At 49.3% G+C, this 14,870-nt stretch overlaps 3 protein-coding genes; all 3 read right to left on the reverse strand.

Moving 5' to 3' along the window:
* Positions 1-610: 610 nt before the first annotated feature.
* On the reverse strand, positions 611-2,698 carry FFUJ_06241 (uncharacterized protein; the record flags this gene model as incomplete). XM_023579544.1 has 4 exons in its annotated part: positions 611-1,407; positions 1,461-1,941; positions 2,056-2,324; positions 2,671-2,698. 4 exons carry the CDS (start codon positions 2,696-2,698, stop codon positions 611-613), a joined length of 1,575 nt encoding a protein of 524 aa, XP_023432362.1.
* A 3,575-nt stretch (positions 2,699-6,273) lies between these two features.
* On the reverse strand, positions 6,274-7,266 carry FFUJ_06242 (probable oxidoreductase, short chain dehydrogenase/reductase family superfamily; the record flags this gene model as incomplete). XM_023579545.1 has 4 exons in its annotated part: positions 6,274-6,341; positions 6,416-6,511; positions 6,584-6,968; positions 7,039-7,266. 4 exons carry the CDS (start codon positions 7,264-7,266, stop codon positions 6,274-6,276), a joined length of 777 nt encoding a protein of 258 aa, XP_023432363.1.
* A 1,152-nt stretch (positions 7,267-8,418) lies between these two features.
* On the reverse strand, positions 8,419-11,864 carry FFUJ_06243 (related to Mac1p interacting protein (MIC1 protein); the record flags this gene model as incomplete). XM_023579546.1 has 2 exons in its annotated part: positions 8,419-11,376; positions 11,439-11,864. The coding sequence occupies 2 exons, from the start codon at positions 11,862-11,864 to the stop codon at positions 8,419-8,421; spliced, it is 3,384 nt and encodes a 1,127-aa protein (XP_023432364.1).
* Positions 11,865-14,870: the final 3,006 nt, after the last annotated feature.

Raw genomic sequence — 14,870 nt, forward strand, 5'->3', positions numbered from 1 at the left:
TTATTGATGCCATGATCAGACATCAAGTCCTGATACAAAACATACAAAAAAGGCTTCATAAAACCCTCCCAACTCTCAGTTGGCAGTCCCAGGTCCTTTCTGGCATCGTGACGACTTGGAGATGACTCAAGCTCTTGAGGTTCCTGCTAAGTCAGACCTGCCTGGTAATAAATCTCCAAAACAAAGCAAACGACTCGACCTTTGGGCTTGGTTTCCTATAACCCATGCTGCCCGCCCCATCCCAAACTCAACAAAAAGAAGATAATAAATAGAAACTTCATCGGTATCTGGAGAGACCAAATAGACCTTATCTCGTCGCATTTGTATACCGTTTTCCTGAATAATTGTGTACCTGGCCAAGTCTCTTTGCTTGAACCTCTGCAGTTTCGTAAAGCAATGGTTCAGATTCTTGTACCGTGCTTGAGGCGTACGCGGCACACTTCTCTGCCTCTCTCGGCGCCGCATTTTCTTGATCTCGTGTTGGCAGACTATTAGCCCACCAACCTTCATTCGCGTGCTCATTCATATTCTCCGCAAGGCTGTCCTGCCTTGACTGCCATCGCTTTGGACTTCGACTTGAGTCAAGGAGTCGCCCGGCACCTGTCCTCCACTAAACGGCCGTTCCGGGTACACCGGGCCCGTTGCTGGGTATCTCTGGCCGAGGCTTCCGCCCCTTAAGGCTCTTCATTCGTCCCATAAGCCCGGTGGGCTTTGGTGGGGCATCATCCAAAGTTGTAGCGGCATCAGTTGTCGCCCGTCGTTCAAGGACAGCTCCGGCAGAAGGGCGTCTCGCTCCAGGAGGGCTGTTGGATGTCATTGAGCCATCTCGCGGCCTTGCACTGAAGCCTTCCTCGCCTTTACCGAATTCTGCAAAGAAGGGATTGTTGTCTGAACTGGTGCTGGCTGCTGTCGGATAGGCATCTGGGGTGATTCTGGAATATTCGCCATTGGGGCGCCCTGACTGACTATAATCGCGGGGACCCTTGTTAATGTGGCGAATGCGCTGTGCAAGGGATTTCTTGCGCTGTAGACCACTCTCCATGTTTTCCTGGGCCTGTTCAGCCTGGTGACGCTGAATAGCACTTCGCGCAGCGGGTGTCCCTTCCAAGAAAGTTGAGGTGCCCAGGCCAACAGACTCATCTCCATGGACAATTTGGTCTCGACCTGAGGCATCAAAAATGGCGGGTTCCTTGCTACGAGCTTTTGAAGGTGCAGAAAAATCTCTGAACGCCTCATCTGTGGCATTTCCCATGAGAACTGAATGGTCAGCTCGAGCATTAAGCGGCCCAGCGCCTCCAAGAGAGTTGTTTAGCGAATCTTTGGGAAAGGCCTGCATTGGCGCACGTCTCGCGTTTTGGCGATTTCGGTGGGGGTTCAAGGCGTCGAAGGGTCCATCATGATGGAACACTGTACTGTGTCAGCAACAATGAATTCTAGGGTCAGGGAGGAGATGAACGTACGGCCAGTTCCGTAAATGCTTGTGGCATCAAGTTGATCAATAATGTCCATCTTTCTGCTGGGGCGACTGGTCTTCTCCCTATCTCCCCGCTCCCGACGATCGCGGTCACGGTCGCTTCTATCGCCGCGCTCCTTGCCCTCTCCGCGACGCTGTCGTTCGTATTCGCGTCGCCGAGCCGCCTCGATCATTCTTTTCTCCTCTTCTGTAATTGGACGCGCATCAAAATCGACCAAAGAGGACTCAGAATTTCGTCGAGGACGTCGTGGTGGGGCACGTCGTTGCGGTGAGCTCTGTTGCGGTCGGGGTCCGGAGCCTTGCATCCTTCGAGCACGAAGAGCTTCTTCCTGAGAACGCGAAGGGCGGTGGCTGCCACTCTCAGGGGGCGGGTTTTCGCCGCCGCGTCTTGGAGGCGGTCCGTTCATCGGTCGGCGAGTGGCCTGTCTTGCTCGGTCATTAGAAGCATCATCGAGAGTCATGGAGTTCTGTTTAATGGCAGGTTAGTATCAGTGCAAGGAATCATCGTTGACACCACCGAGAATTAATCATTCCCTGCATGTTTGAGGTAGTGGGAGAAAGATATTGACTCAAGTACATACAAAAATTTCCTCGGCTGAAAGAGACTTAGAGTCTGAGTGAGACGACATCGCACCAGGTGACCTAAGAGGCTGTGACAATAAATCAACCGGTGGCTGATCGAGAAATGGATTTCGAGATAAAGGTCGTGCTGGAGGGTCGTCAAAGGGAGAGGCGGGTTTGCTGGGGAAAAGAAGGTCGGCACTGGCTGGAGATGGTGCGCGGTTGCGGAAGGGGTTATTAGAAGATAAGTTGAGTGTGAGACCAGGAGATTGGCCAGAACTGGTGTGGCCTGTTTCCAAGAAAACCTATCAGCTGGGTGCCAGATAAACGGGCGCATGCATACAATGACGACGACAGATGGACCAAGATGAAACAAACAATCTCCTCAGCATGACACAAGATGGATGCCAGCCAAGTGGACCGACCAGCAAGCTTCAGGTGAATTGTTGCGCCAAGTTGACTTGCGATCCATTCAACATTACAGTTGATCTAGTCTCCTTTGTTTACAAGATTCCAAGCGCCGAGCTTTGGCAGCTGTCGGACGCGAATCCCGGTGAAAACAGAAGGGGAAGCTTTGGGAATGGGGTGGTTTGTCGCAGATCACATTAAAGCGAAATCAAGGGGCGGGCGCTTACCGGACTGAAAAGACTGAGCAGTAGACATGATTGCAAAGGGGTCAAGCTTGGGCTTGTGTTTCTGATTTGAAGATCCAGGAGAGAATGCGGAGCCAATCGATATAGAGTAACAGAGGAAACGGCAGCCGTTGCAACGCCAGGTAAAACAATGCGTTACGTGTGTCGTATAAAAGATAGGAATAGAGCCCGAGCTTGCGCAAACAAGGACGAAGGCAACTTCGCCAAGAGGTGAAAGTCAAAGAACTGGCCGTGGTAAAATACGTAGGTCGGGATGGATTAAATTCCTCTGTCCTGGGAGCTCAGACCCAGCGTCATACCAAGTCAATAAGAGTACGGTACGCCACTCAAACGCGATTCGAATCCCCGTTCTGCCGTTCAACTTTCAACTTTGTTCAGGCACCTGGTGGGTCAATAGCTCTGGGGTGAAATGGCCTTCGTGGTGCCCAAGGGCCAAGGGCTCGGAAAGGGGCTGGCTGGCCTGAGAAAGTAGTGCGATCGTCTTAGCGGCAGATGCCCCTGTGTTGAAGTTCTTGATGAATTGTCAGGTTCAAGAGGGATCGATTGTCTGAGGCCGGGAGGCTAGTTGATATGGTAGTCTCCAGTGCAAAGGATGGAATGGGTCCTTGCCGAACGTATTTTGCAAAGCTAAGTGCCTGAAATCAACAAAATGCTGATGAAGGGTGTTCAATTTTCAGGTGCTTGGCTGAACCACTCGGGGTCGAGTTTGGCGACTCGTCGATAGGCCTGTTAGCGGGGCAGGTCAATGCTCACGGCTGTCGAGCTTGGGCAGGGGCCTTCAAAGGCGGGACTGGCAGGGGTCGTTGACCACTGGGTCGTACTGGTACACGATGTTGCCAGACAGGGGTGGAGGACAACAAGAAGATAAAATCAGGGTCCAGAAGGGATCGCTTTTCAGGCAGTGTCGTTGGCTTCTAGTCCTGTAAACAGGATATTCAGGTGCCTGCAATTAGGGAGACAAAGTAGCTGTATTTGCTGAGCTGTGATCGATGGTGGCAGCAGAGCGAAGACGGGCTATTGTGGGTGAAAAAGGTCGCTCTGTGGGCTGGTGGAATCCAAACGTGAATTGGCCTTGAGATTGAGATCAGTGGTTCCCGGGGTCGAGCTTCGGAAAGGCTCAGCAGCGAACAGAAGCGTGTGAAGGATAGAAGGTGGACAATGGATACTGCGTGAGCAATATGCTGCTTTAATTCGGTTTTGTTGAAGAGTCTGTTACGTTGCCAGGGTTCGTGAGGTTCTCGATGCTGTATAACAGTGGTGCTATGATGAAAGGAATGGGTTGCCAATCTCTACCTGAGTTGTGTTGGCCGTGTCGGTGAATGGGTGACAGAGGAGAAGGAGGAAAGGAAGAAGAAAGGAGCGCTTGAGGCAACTTAGAACCACATGCCAGATAAGTGAACGTTGTGTGGAATTGAGGGTGGAAGAAGATCAAAAACATTCAATGGAGAGGGAGAAAGATGGAGGCTTGAGGAGCCTTCTGAGAAGCTCGACCGGGTAAGTACGGACCAGAACGAATGGGGAAATCCCAGGCCTAGGGTATAAGACAACTCTACAGTATGTACGTCTAGGCCACTGAAGCAAGTCGGTGAACGTGGTCAAGACGGGGAGAGAATCAGTTGTAACTTGTTTGTGCAGGCTGGCAGGTCAGGTAAGGTTAGAGGTCTGGCTTGAGCTACGGACATTTGTGCCTGTGGCTGTGATTTAACATTTCCCTGTCCAGTCTTGCATCGTCCAGTTTGAGACTTTGCAACAGCCTTATTTCAACGGCACCCGGTAACTGCAACGCCTCCTACATAGGTAGGTATTTGCAGTTGCCAGAACCTAGCCCCATCATCAGCAGACCGAGAGCTTTGAGTCTTAAACAACTGTGTATATACCTTTTGTAAATTCTAGCTTCATCACCACCCATGTCCCTAAACTTTCAAGTACCGGGTCAAAGTCTGGTCCTGATTCGAGAAGGTGGCGGCAGCTGACTTGGATCGTAGACATCGGAGAGGCTTTCACTAGCAAGGTTGACTACGGAGTACGTGGACCCAGATTGTTCGACCTGGCTTATGGATGCCCTGGCTGGCCAAGCCCACATAGGCCTCGTACCAGCCATGCCGCTGCCATGCCGTATTCTGAGGACGCCTAGAACTCCGTTTGATTTCCCTAACTCTTGCTTGGTTACTGTGCATGCCTACGATCGAACAATGGCTTTGGAAACTAAGGAATTCCCATACCTACATTACGGATAGCATCAGCATCATTGTATTCCTAGCATTGCTCCGTATTGGGAAGCTTGCATGTATCCTGGCCGCACTGTCATTTCCTAGTGGATGAGGTGTCGGCCGAACACAAGGTCACCCTACCCCTTAAACATCCAGGGCAATCACTAAGCCTCACCCAGCCAATGAAAGGGCCGTCTCTTCTCCACAAGTTGCAAAACGCCATGCCCCTGACGCCAAAGAAGCCAAACTCCACAGCTAACAAGAGCCCCGATTATCGATGATGGCTCAAATTTACTTTCCATCAGTCTCCTTTTTCGTCTTCTTTGTCAAATTCAGGGGTGTCTTACCATGTACAACCCGGCCGTTGAGATCTTGTATTGTCAGGCAAGATGCGCGGTTGAGACGTCAGGCAATATCTCGTTAATATCCATGTCAGCCAAGCCCTCCTGCAGGGCAGCTGCGCCAAAGATAGACGGCTATTCACAACAAGAGAAGTAAGAGACACAGCACAGGGCAAACACTCAGAAACCCAGCCTCGTGTTCTTTCATTCCACATTTCCTTGACCTTGTCAGTCAAAAGCTTGATCGAGCCCGGTCCAGATTGAACCTGAAAAGTAGCATTCTAATTACATTACCCGGACTTGGCTGGTGTCTTGGCTAGGGATCATGACCACGTGCTATATAATGGAGCGACTATCTATTCTGCAACTCATACTCCGTACTCGGGGTAGCATCAAGAATGCATGGACTGTAAGTTTGCTGTTGTAAGCAAATCTTGAGCAATTTAGCAATCTCCCGTCCGAACGGGTGAATGATGCGAACCTCGACGTAGACAGCAGGATCCATCGTGATGACATTTTGTAGTCGCAATCAAGCATGCAGCTCATTCTTTGTGGTGGGACAGCGCCTAATAACCTGCGGCCGATCCTAATCATATGAGAAGACGGAACCACTCACTTGCGTAACGCGACAAAGCACCAGACACAATTTCGTGATTCTGTATGATGATCATAAGTTCATAATTAATGATCTGCCAAGCTAGGTTAATTATTGCAGCCAGACCTGATGCAGTATCGTGACTTTGCTAGTCCATTGCTACGTGAGGACCCTGATTCCCCAAACCCCACACTCTTCAATTTCGTCACCCGCAATAGGCAGAGACGATAACTCGCCTCGTCTAGAAGGAAGAATTGCACGGGGTAGGTTGCTTCGAAGCGCGTTGCCGATAGGTGAAATTGCAGTAATTTCCGGTTATAATCCACTCATTTGTCGACGGCTCCTAGCCAGGTTAACCTCCTAGCAACAACAGTTTCAGCCCAGGCGTTGCCGGTAAAATAAAACGATGCTGATATACGAGAGCCGTTGCCGTTTCGCTTTACCACGGGAGATGCAGTGGTGTAGCTAAGTCTTCGCCCAGCACAACCTCAGCAGTCCCAATATCCCCTAATCAAGCAGATAATCGTTGGTCAGCACTCCATTGGCATGCCACAGCGCAAATCGTTTTGAAAGCTACTCACGCGGTCCTCGCGGTGCCCAGTATTCTCCTGTTTTGCTAATATCAAGACTGTCAATCCAGCTGATGAGGCTCGCCGCCGCCTTGTCTGGTGTCACAGCTAGTTTATCAAACTCTTGTTAGCTTCCGCAACACCACGTATATTATATAGCAAGTGCTCGCGAGATCTCACCTCCACCATCATCCCAGAACTTGTCAAACCCTACGCCTTTTGTCATTTCAGTTCGCATAAAGCCTGGGTGCACGATGCTGACAATGACGCCCTGGTCCTTAAGATCCAAGCTAAGCAGCTTACCAACCATGTTGAGAGCCGCTTTACTTGCGTGATGAGCGTAGTTGCCACCCCCTTCCTTTGGATGTCGCAGAGTGATGCTGCCAGACTCGGAAGATACAAGCACCACTTTGGAACCCTTGCGCAAGAGACCTTTGTGGACGAGCTGATGGACGATAAAGACGGGGGCAATAGAGCTGGTCGTATACATTCGCTGCTCTTCCTCCCATTTCGGACCTTTATCCAAGGTAAGGTCTTCTGTAGCAAAGTAACCAGCTGTGATGATCTTGCCTTGTTCCTCAGTCTCGTGAAACATTGAATCTGATCGCATTGCTGCAATTGGAAATGCTACTCACCACCGAGTCGATTGGCTGAGCTGGGTCTAGCAGACTGGCCAGCTTCTGGCCAGCGTTAGATTGTATGAGGTCGATATCAGAAAGCCATTTGACTCCAGAGGGTGAGTCTTTCGGGCCCTCGGATGATCTGGTCGTACCGTAGACGGTGTTTTCGCTCTTTTCGGCGTACTTCTTGGTGAGGCTAGCACCCAAGCCACGAGTAGCTCCTACGATGAGTATGACTGCCATAACGAGGTGATCGCATCAATCGGATTCCTCTTCTTTGTATAGCGGCCCAGATGGTTGCCGCGGAGTTTGATAGTTTGAAAGTGTTGTTCGAGAGGACTACCTATGCTCTCAAAATTAGCTAGGTCGTAGACAAGACTCCTCGCCTGCCACTACTTGCAATAACCTTATCTTGGATCTGTACTCAAGGTTGTTGATTACCTTATATGCGTATCGACGTTGATGATGTCATCCTCGGATAGCGGGGCATCGTCGCGCCATCTAAGCTTCTTATGCATCATTCTTTTACACCAAGGTAGTAGGCACTGCGGCAGGTAAGGTAACTCCAAGTCAGTACATGCGCGCCTAGGTATTTTACAGATATCAATGAAATGATCGACATCAATATCTCTGGTCGAAAGTTGATGGAGCCTTCTCATATGACATTACATGTGTTACAAGGCCCTTATATGTCGAAGAGTAATTTTGACATCAAGACTCAATGCCATGCCAGTAATCTGTTGATTCACATCCACAAAGGATTAACCACTTGTGCTTCCTTGGGCCCTTGAAGTGCTGATAAAATGTCCTTTCTACGCTGAGCTTGGCCCCTGATTCTTGTCGATGTAAGTTGGCACTCGTCGAAAATCACCATTTAATACCAGCTATAATCACAAACTCAGCTTTTAATACTATATAAGTTAGATATATTGGTCAGTTGCTAGACTCTTCCTTCATTCCTATCCGCCGCCTATCCGCAATGTATCAAAAGTGACGGGTTATGCCAAACATGAAACCCTAGGGGCTGAACAAATTTTCTACTTAGGGAGATACGTAGTTACTTGGAACATCTAGTGAAAGAGTGACAAGTCGAATCTTGTTGAGTTTCTTTTTCATGTTTCCAGTAGTCGGGAATGAATACCCGTGCTCGTAGATAAAAATATCGAAGACTTCTCGTTAAGCTACATCGGAAAACTTTCAAGTTTTGCCCTCTACTACTCCACACTGAATCTCCTGTGCAGGTTACGCCAATTCGCACTCCCAATAGTTTGTTTTGCAGTCATTCACCTGCTCAAAAGAAACGCTCTACACGAGTGGTTCATGGCTGACAACATGAACCATATACATTTCATTTCGTTGTTTACAAGGCCATTTCGTGGCACTAATATCACAGCTCTATCCTTCAAACTCTACCACTGCCGATCCTCCAGTCGACCCCGTCGAAGTTGCGGTACCAGCACGAGGCCTTCCATCCTTGGGGCTCACGTCGAGTAAACTCTGTTCTTGAGGTTTGCTCAATGCGCCGGCCTCTGCATCTGCCCCATCTAATAAATCCCGGTCCGAGCTCCTCACGGATCGTCGTTCGATGTCGGTGCTGCTACCTGAAGGTCCCTTTCTCACGCCGACTTCAACTCCGAGATCATCGTCATCTTCTTCATCTTCTTCAGGTCGCTGTCCGGGCAAAGCGTTCTTCTCGAGTTCCTTTTGGGCCTCCTCCATCCGTCTTCTGACCTCTGTGGCGACACGCATTCCATCCGTGACGATGTTATCGAGCACGCCGCGTAAGCCACGGCCTGCTCCTGGAGGGCCGACGGGCGGGGGAATAGGAGGTCTAGCTCCAAACCCAAGACTGGAGAATGTTGTAAGAGATGATGCTGACGATGCTGTGTTGGGAAGCCCCTCGATGATATGGAAAGAAGCTGGGAAAGACGACTCGAAGAATTGTTCTAGCAACTCATCCGCGAGAACAACCATGCGGAAGGTGGGTAATGTAAGGTGCAGAGGATGCGCAGGATCTAGTGCCGCATTTGCTGCCTCAGATTTGGCTTTCGAGACCCTGCGTCGTGAGGCCGCATCGTAGTTGTCAGTAGTGCTGAGAGAACTCTCTGATGAGAGGCTGGGTTTCTTAGCCTTTGTCGGGGTTCCGGTTGGAGATTCGGGGCCCAAAAGGTCTTCTTCATCTTCCTCATCCTCATCCTCATCCTCATCACCTATAGCAAACGCATCTCTCGAGTCTTCATCATCTGGCTTTGCCACGGCCGTGTCATTATGCCCGCTAGCTGGATCGGCGTACTCGAAGCACCGTCTTATAAAAGCACTCACGCTTCCCAGGAACCTCTCGTTAGTCGATATACCAGGCGGTAAGCTAGCTTGTGATTCATGCCCGCTTGCTGAATCACTTTCAAGGGCACTGGAGGTTCCAGGACTCAATGTGCCCTCTAGGCCCCGACGAGACAGAAATAACAAAGCTTCTGAGATCCGCAGGATACCTTCACGGTCAACCTTGCCGTCCTTATCATCGTCATATAACTCAAAGAAGTATGTAATAGTGCCCATAATGTCACGTTTCCCTTTGATCTGCGCTAGACCTGTAACGACGTTCTGAAGAGTCAAGGCAGAGCTGTCATCCACATCCCATCTCTTGAATAAACGTTGCAAAAATTCGTGATCAGCAGGCTCCGGTCCTCCACCCCAGGGTGACATTATTTCGGATGGCCGCCTGGCGCTGTGAAACATATTTTGACGGTCCTCATAATTGCTGTACTTTGTCGCACCTGGTGAATCCGATATAGCCCATTTTGACATGCTTGCAAGAAATTCGCGAAATGCATCGTAGTCCATGAGGCTTGTGCTTGGGCCTAATCCAACACGTCCCTTTTCAACTTCATCGTGGTGAGTTGCGAAAATCTCAGATGCCCGCATCCTGCTTGACTTCGCTCGCCGCAATTTCTCTTGTTGAATCATATGGTCCCTCTGCTGGCGTTCGTATAGGATATTGTAGAACCGATCATATAGTGAACCAAGCTCATCAGTACTTAACAATTTGCTTTCGGGACCCAGATTGCGAATAGCGGTCCTCTTAGCAAAGTTCTCAATATTATTGAGGACGGCGTCCTTATTCTTCAAACGCAGCTCGGTGATACTACTGTGAGTTATTCCTGCGAACTCCTTGAAGGCCACGACCATCAATTCCTGGAATCGGGTCACGGCACGCAACTTTGGATTTTCAGACTTGGGGTGAGCCGACTCATCCAAGCGGGCAAAGTAAGCCTTCAGAACTGAAATGAAAGCCCCGTCATCCGCCGCATCAAGCAACTCCTCGCCATTGATGCGCAAGATTGCCAACCCTACCTGAAACAGGACCTTTGGCCCTTCAACGAAGAACACGTCCAGAACACGGAAGGCAAAGACAAGGGGCATCGAGTTGATATAAAGTGACAGAAACCACGGGAGCGAGACGACTGACAACTGCACGTCGCTTTTGACAAGATGATCCCAGAGTATGGGCATTGTCCTTTCCACCAAAGACTCGAATACCTTCTGATCAAGAAGGGTTCCATACATGGTCGTGGAGTAATACCCGGGAACGAGTCTGTCGCAAAGTGCTGAGAGAAGAAAGAAAGCCTGGGCTTCAGACATGTAAATCAATAATGCGGCCACGACGATATTCATGGCTTGGCAATATCCGACCTCGGTATTGACCCAACTGTAAGCAGTTAATACCCGACGTAGGCGGTTGATTCCATCCTCGCTTTGGAAGCCTGGATACTCTGGAAGACTTCGGTTGAGGTCCTTTTCGATCTCGTCGATAGCAAGCGACTCTTGGCCTTCAAACTTTGCCAGGGTATCGGTATAGAGTGCTGGATTTTCCAGGCGTAGATAAATCGAGCCAGATGTGAGTTCCCAAATCTCGCCTCTGAGCCGGTTTGGCAGACCAACGCGAATGAGCTTGTGGAAAGTTGGCTGGCGGATCAGGGTAAAGTTTCGACCATTGTCACGTAGATACTCGGCCCAGAGGCGCATTTTCGCCCTGTCCCTTAGCTTTTTTGGGTCGCCAGGATATCGGAAGAGCATCCCTAGGCCGGCATCTGGCGGGGTGGCATTTTTCCTATCCTCGGTTCTGAGGAGATGCTCAGAATAGCACTCAGCAGCGACTCGCCGTAGTTTGGCTACATTGCTAACTCCTGCCCTTAGGCCTTTTTTGAGGCCATCGCAAAAACGCTCGCAGGACTGCCTGGTCCCGGCCAGGTGGATTGTAATACGTTGCTCTCTTAAGTCCTTTTTGTCCTTCGAGTCCTTGTCTTTAGGAGAGTCGGCGAGAAGGCCATTCCAAGTGGTTAGAGCTAGTGCGAACTGGAACAGGAGGAGGTCAGTTTAAATAATACGCACGAGTGTCTCACCAGCATAGATCATACCTGAAAGTTCTGGCTATTCAGGCGCTCAACTCTTCGTATAGCACATAATGGAAATGTGAAGCCGTTGCCGCTGGGGCCTCCGCCATGTGTTTGGCCAGTGAAAGCGGTTGACGTGGAAGTACTGGCGGATTGGACAAAGCTAGTAGGAGTTGTTGAGAAGCACATAAAGTGCTCTGATAGATGCAGTTTCCCAGCATAATGCCATCCTCTCTCCTGGTCCTTATCGCCGTGTGTCGCGTTGGAAGGTGGAATAGTAAGCTCGGCGTTGATCTCGTAGAGGGGTGTCTGGGAGGCAGGGAGGCGGAATTGACTTTGGAATAGGGACGACTTGGAAGGATTGCGATCGGAACTGGAAAGATTGAGTCCCTGGGTGGGATCAATAAGCTGCTGTGCTTTCTGGACAATGTTGGTCAAGTTTGAGAACATGATTTCGGTCAACGGCGCATGACGAGGGGGATGCGGCTTGACAGGGAGTATGCGGCTGAGGTGGAAGAATAAAGGCTGGGAGTCGGAGACACAGAAAGATTGTGAGAAAGCGAGGCCGTTTGCAATTAACTGGCCGAGTACAAGAGACTAAAAATGCGATAGTACAGAACAGACGGTGGGATTTCAGTATCGAGGTTGGACGACGGATGAAGACAGCTTAAGTTATGGAGAGGAAACCTGAGGTCAGTGGAGATGGATGGGGTCCAGCTGCGTCAAGTCTCCAGATATGGGAGTTGGGCCATCAGCTACTGGCCAGGGAACCTCAGGGCATTCCTCGCCCAAGAGCCGCTACTAGGGGGCTCCCTAGGGCTCCCGGGTTAAGTAGCCCAGGGAGCTTTCCTGTCCATTTAGAGCATAGCTAAGGCATTAAGGAATAGCGTGGCTCAAACTGTGGCTCAAGCGACAGAATGTGAAGGGGTACCATGTATACTTACCCTATAGTGTCGGAATTCAATATAAACTAGGTACTAACCTTAGTAGTAAGCTGTATACCTTATATTTATTCAAACCATCTTATACTCTACCTACATAACTTCAACAAAGCTAAACACAAGGTGGTTGGGACTGAGAAACTCTGCCATATTTAGGCCCAACATTACCTCGAGTCGACTGGTCGGTGTTAAGTGTTGTCAGTGTCCCAAGGCTTCTTTGTACTGGAAGGCTGTCGCTGTGACTGGATATGGCTGCTGAGAAGGCGATAGAATTTCCATACTCTGACGCTGCATGACTAGAGTGCCTTGGGGAATAACGCCGCTTCTCATCTTGCTGAAGTTCTACTCGACGAGGTTGTAGAGAATTGCTCGCGCTAGTTTTGCTAAAGTGACAGCAAAACAGAAGTTTGAAGAAGTGCATGATGGCATGGGAGGGAATGAAGGATAGTGGGAACAGAAGAGTTATCAAACAGAATTATCGTTACGGCCGGTAAGTTTGCTGCTAATATCGTAGCTATAGATAGCCCGAGGGCGAGTTTGGTTAGTTAAATAGTTAACCATGGACTCTAGAAGATGCAGAGAACAGACAACAAAGGGCTCTAATCTTACCTTATGTTCGTGAACACAAACACCACAGAGTTGGCATGGCTTATTTCTTTGATCGCCCTCTTAGAGATGAAACGGCGAATAGCAATATGTAAACACAACCAAGACACTATGTGCAGTGAAAATGAACAATAGTTGTAGAGACAGTTTCCAGACAAACGATATTCTGAACAATGTAGCCATAGAAAGTATTGCATGTACTGTAATACCCAGGCATAATACTATGTATATTGGCATCTATTGGTAGATTATCATCCGTAGTAAAAGAATTCAGAACCAATGCTTGACTCAACTTAGGTTGCCTTGTAAGTAATAATCTAAGCCAGAATATATTGTGAAGTGCGAAGTCATCACTAGGTCTTAGGATCATCAAAGAAATATATGCTCTGTAATAGGATATGGTAAGGGTTCTTCAACAAACTTAGTTGGCTACAGCTGAATCGCAGACAAGTGATAACGAATGTAGAGAAAGTCCCATAGGTAGATCGCACCGTCAAACATGAATGACAACCCAGGTTCTCAGCCTTGGACAGTTTTCTCTTCACAGCGCTAGTCGGCTAGCTACAAACTGCCAAATGTGAACGTCTTCGACACAAGCTGTGCCACTAGTGACCAGAAGGGCAAAGGACAAACCTTCAGAGTTGTGCGAAGCTAGGTCTAGTATGATTGAGGCCATCACCAGGCCCGAAAGCTTAAATAAACCATGGCTCGATGTAGTGTCATCTGGCAGAAAACGGGTTTCGCAACCGGCTTTGGTAGTTTCGTTGCCGACTTGGGCTACCGGTAACACGCAAAGACATCCAACTGCCGCCTAGCACTGGATTAAGCGCTATCTCTGCACATCCTGCTCAAAGGCCCAATGCTGCATAGTGGTACGTATATAAGTGCTTGGCGATACTGCCGACACACCCAGAGCAGCCCGTTATCTCCCGCGCCTGAGATCTGACTTACATAGGTACATGGGCTGCATGGAATGGGGTGGAGAGATTGAAAGCGTGGGGATGTCTTCAAGTGACATTCCAGTTTCAAGGATCTCATTATAGGACCCGGCAGATTAGGAGCAAGGGCCGGCGGCAGATGACGCAAGTGGATTTCCATCTAGGTTTTTGCGTCAATTGTATGTATGTATTCGGCCAACATGGAACAGGTGGTTAGTTGTTGGTTGGAGATAATCGAAGGGTCTGGGTCACAATCCCTAGCTTTGATCCTGCATCATGCCAGCATTTCAGAGTGAGGTTGTGACTGTAAGAGATAAGGGGAACGAGTTGAGACTCTGATTATGCAACACATATGTAAACCCTCCTTTCATACGTCAAATAGCAGAAGCCATAGGTAAGCTCGACACCACCACCCACTGACAACTTGTCGATCGCCAAAAGGGTATCTCTCGGTGACCTCTCAAGTTCCCCGTCACCCACATTTTGCGTCATAATAGATTCTGGACCCCCGCCGCCGAGTCCACTTTAAGTGCTCCGCTGTATCTACAATAGATCGCAGTTGATAGGAGGCTGAAGCCCAGACAAATGGCAATGTATTTTCAAGTGCAACTGGAGTTTTGCTTCTTGGAGATGGCGCCTTGGAAACAGGTAAAAGATCACCAATTCAGGAAGAAATACCAATGTAATATCCGTCATGGAAGTCTGCATGCATGGCCTCTTTTATTCACCACATGCGACGGCCTTCTTTCAGATACTCGTGCCATGTTGTTGGTCCTTCTTCGGCCCCCAGCCGAGCATATCCATGACATCCAATCTGATGGCGCTCGTTCACTCACCGTTTCATGGGGACGCCCTCGTCTTATCCTGAATAGGCACTCACGCTGCATTGGCTGTTTACTATAGTAGTCTAGCTCATAGACTAGGCAAGGCACATAAACATCACGTCAAGGTCGTTCATTTTTTTAGCTTCT

This window comes from Fusarium fujikuroi, chromosome FFUJ_chr06 (genome assembly GCF_900079805.1).
Source record: "Fusarium fujikuroi IMI 58289 draft genome, chromosome FFUJ_chr06".
In the NCBI taxonomy this organism is placed as follows: Eukaryota; Fungi; Ascomycota; class Sordariomycetes; order Hypocreales; family Nectriaceae; genus Fusarium; species Fusarium fujikuroi.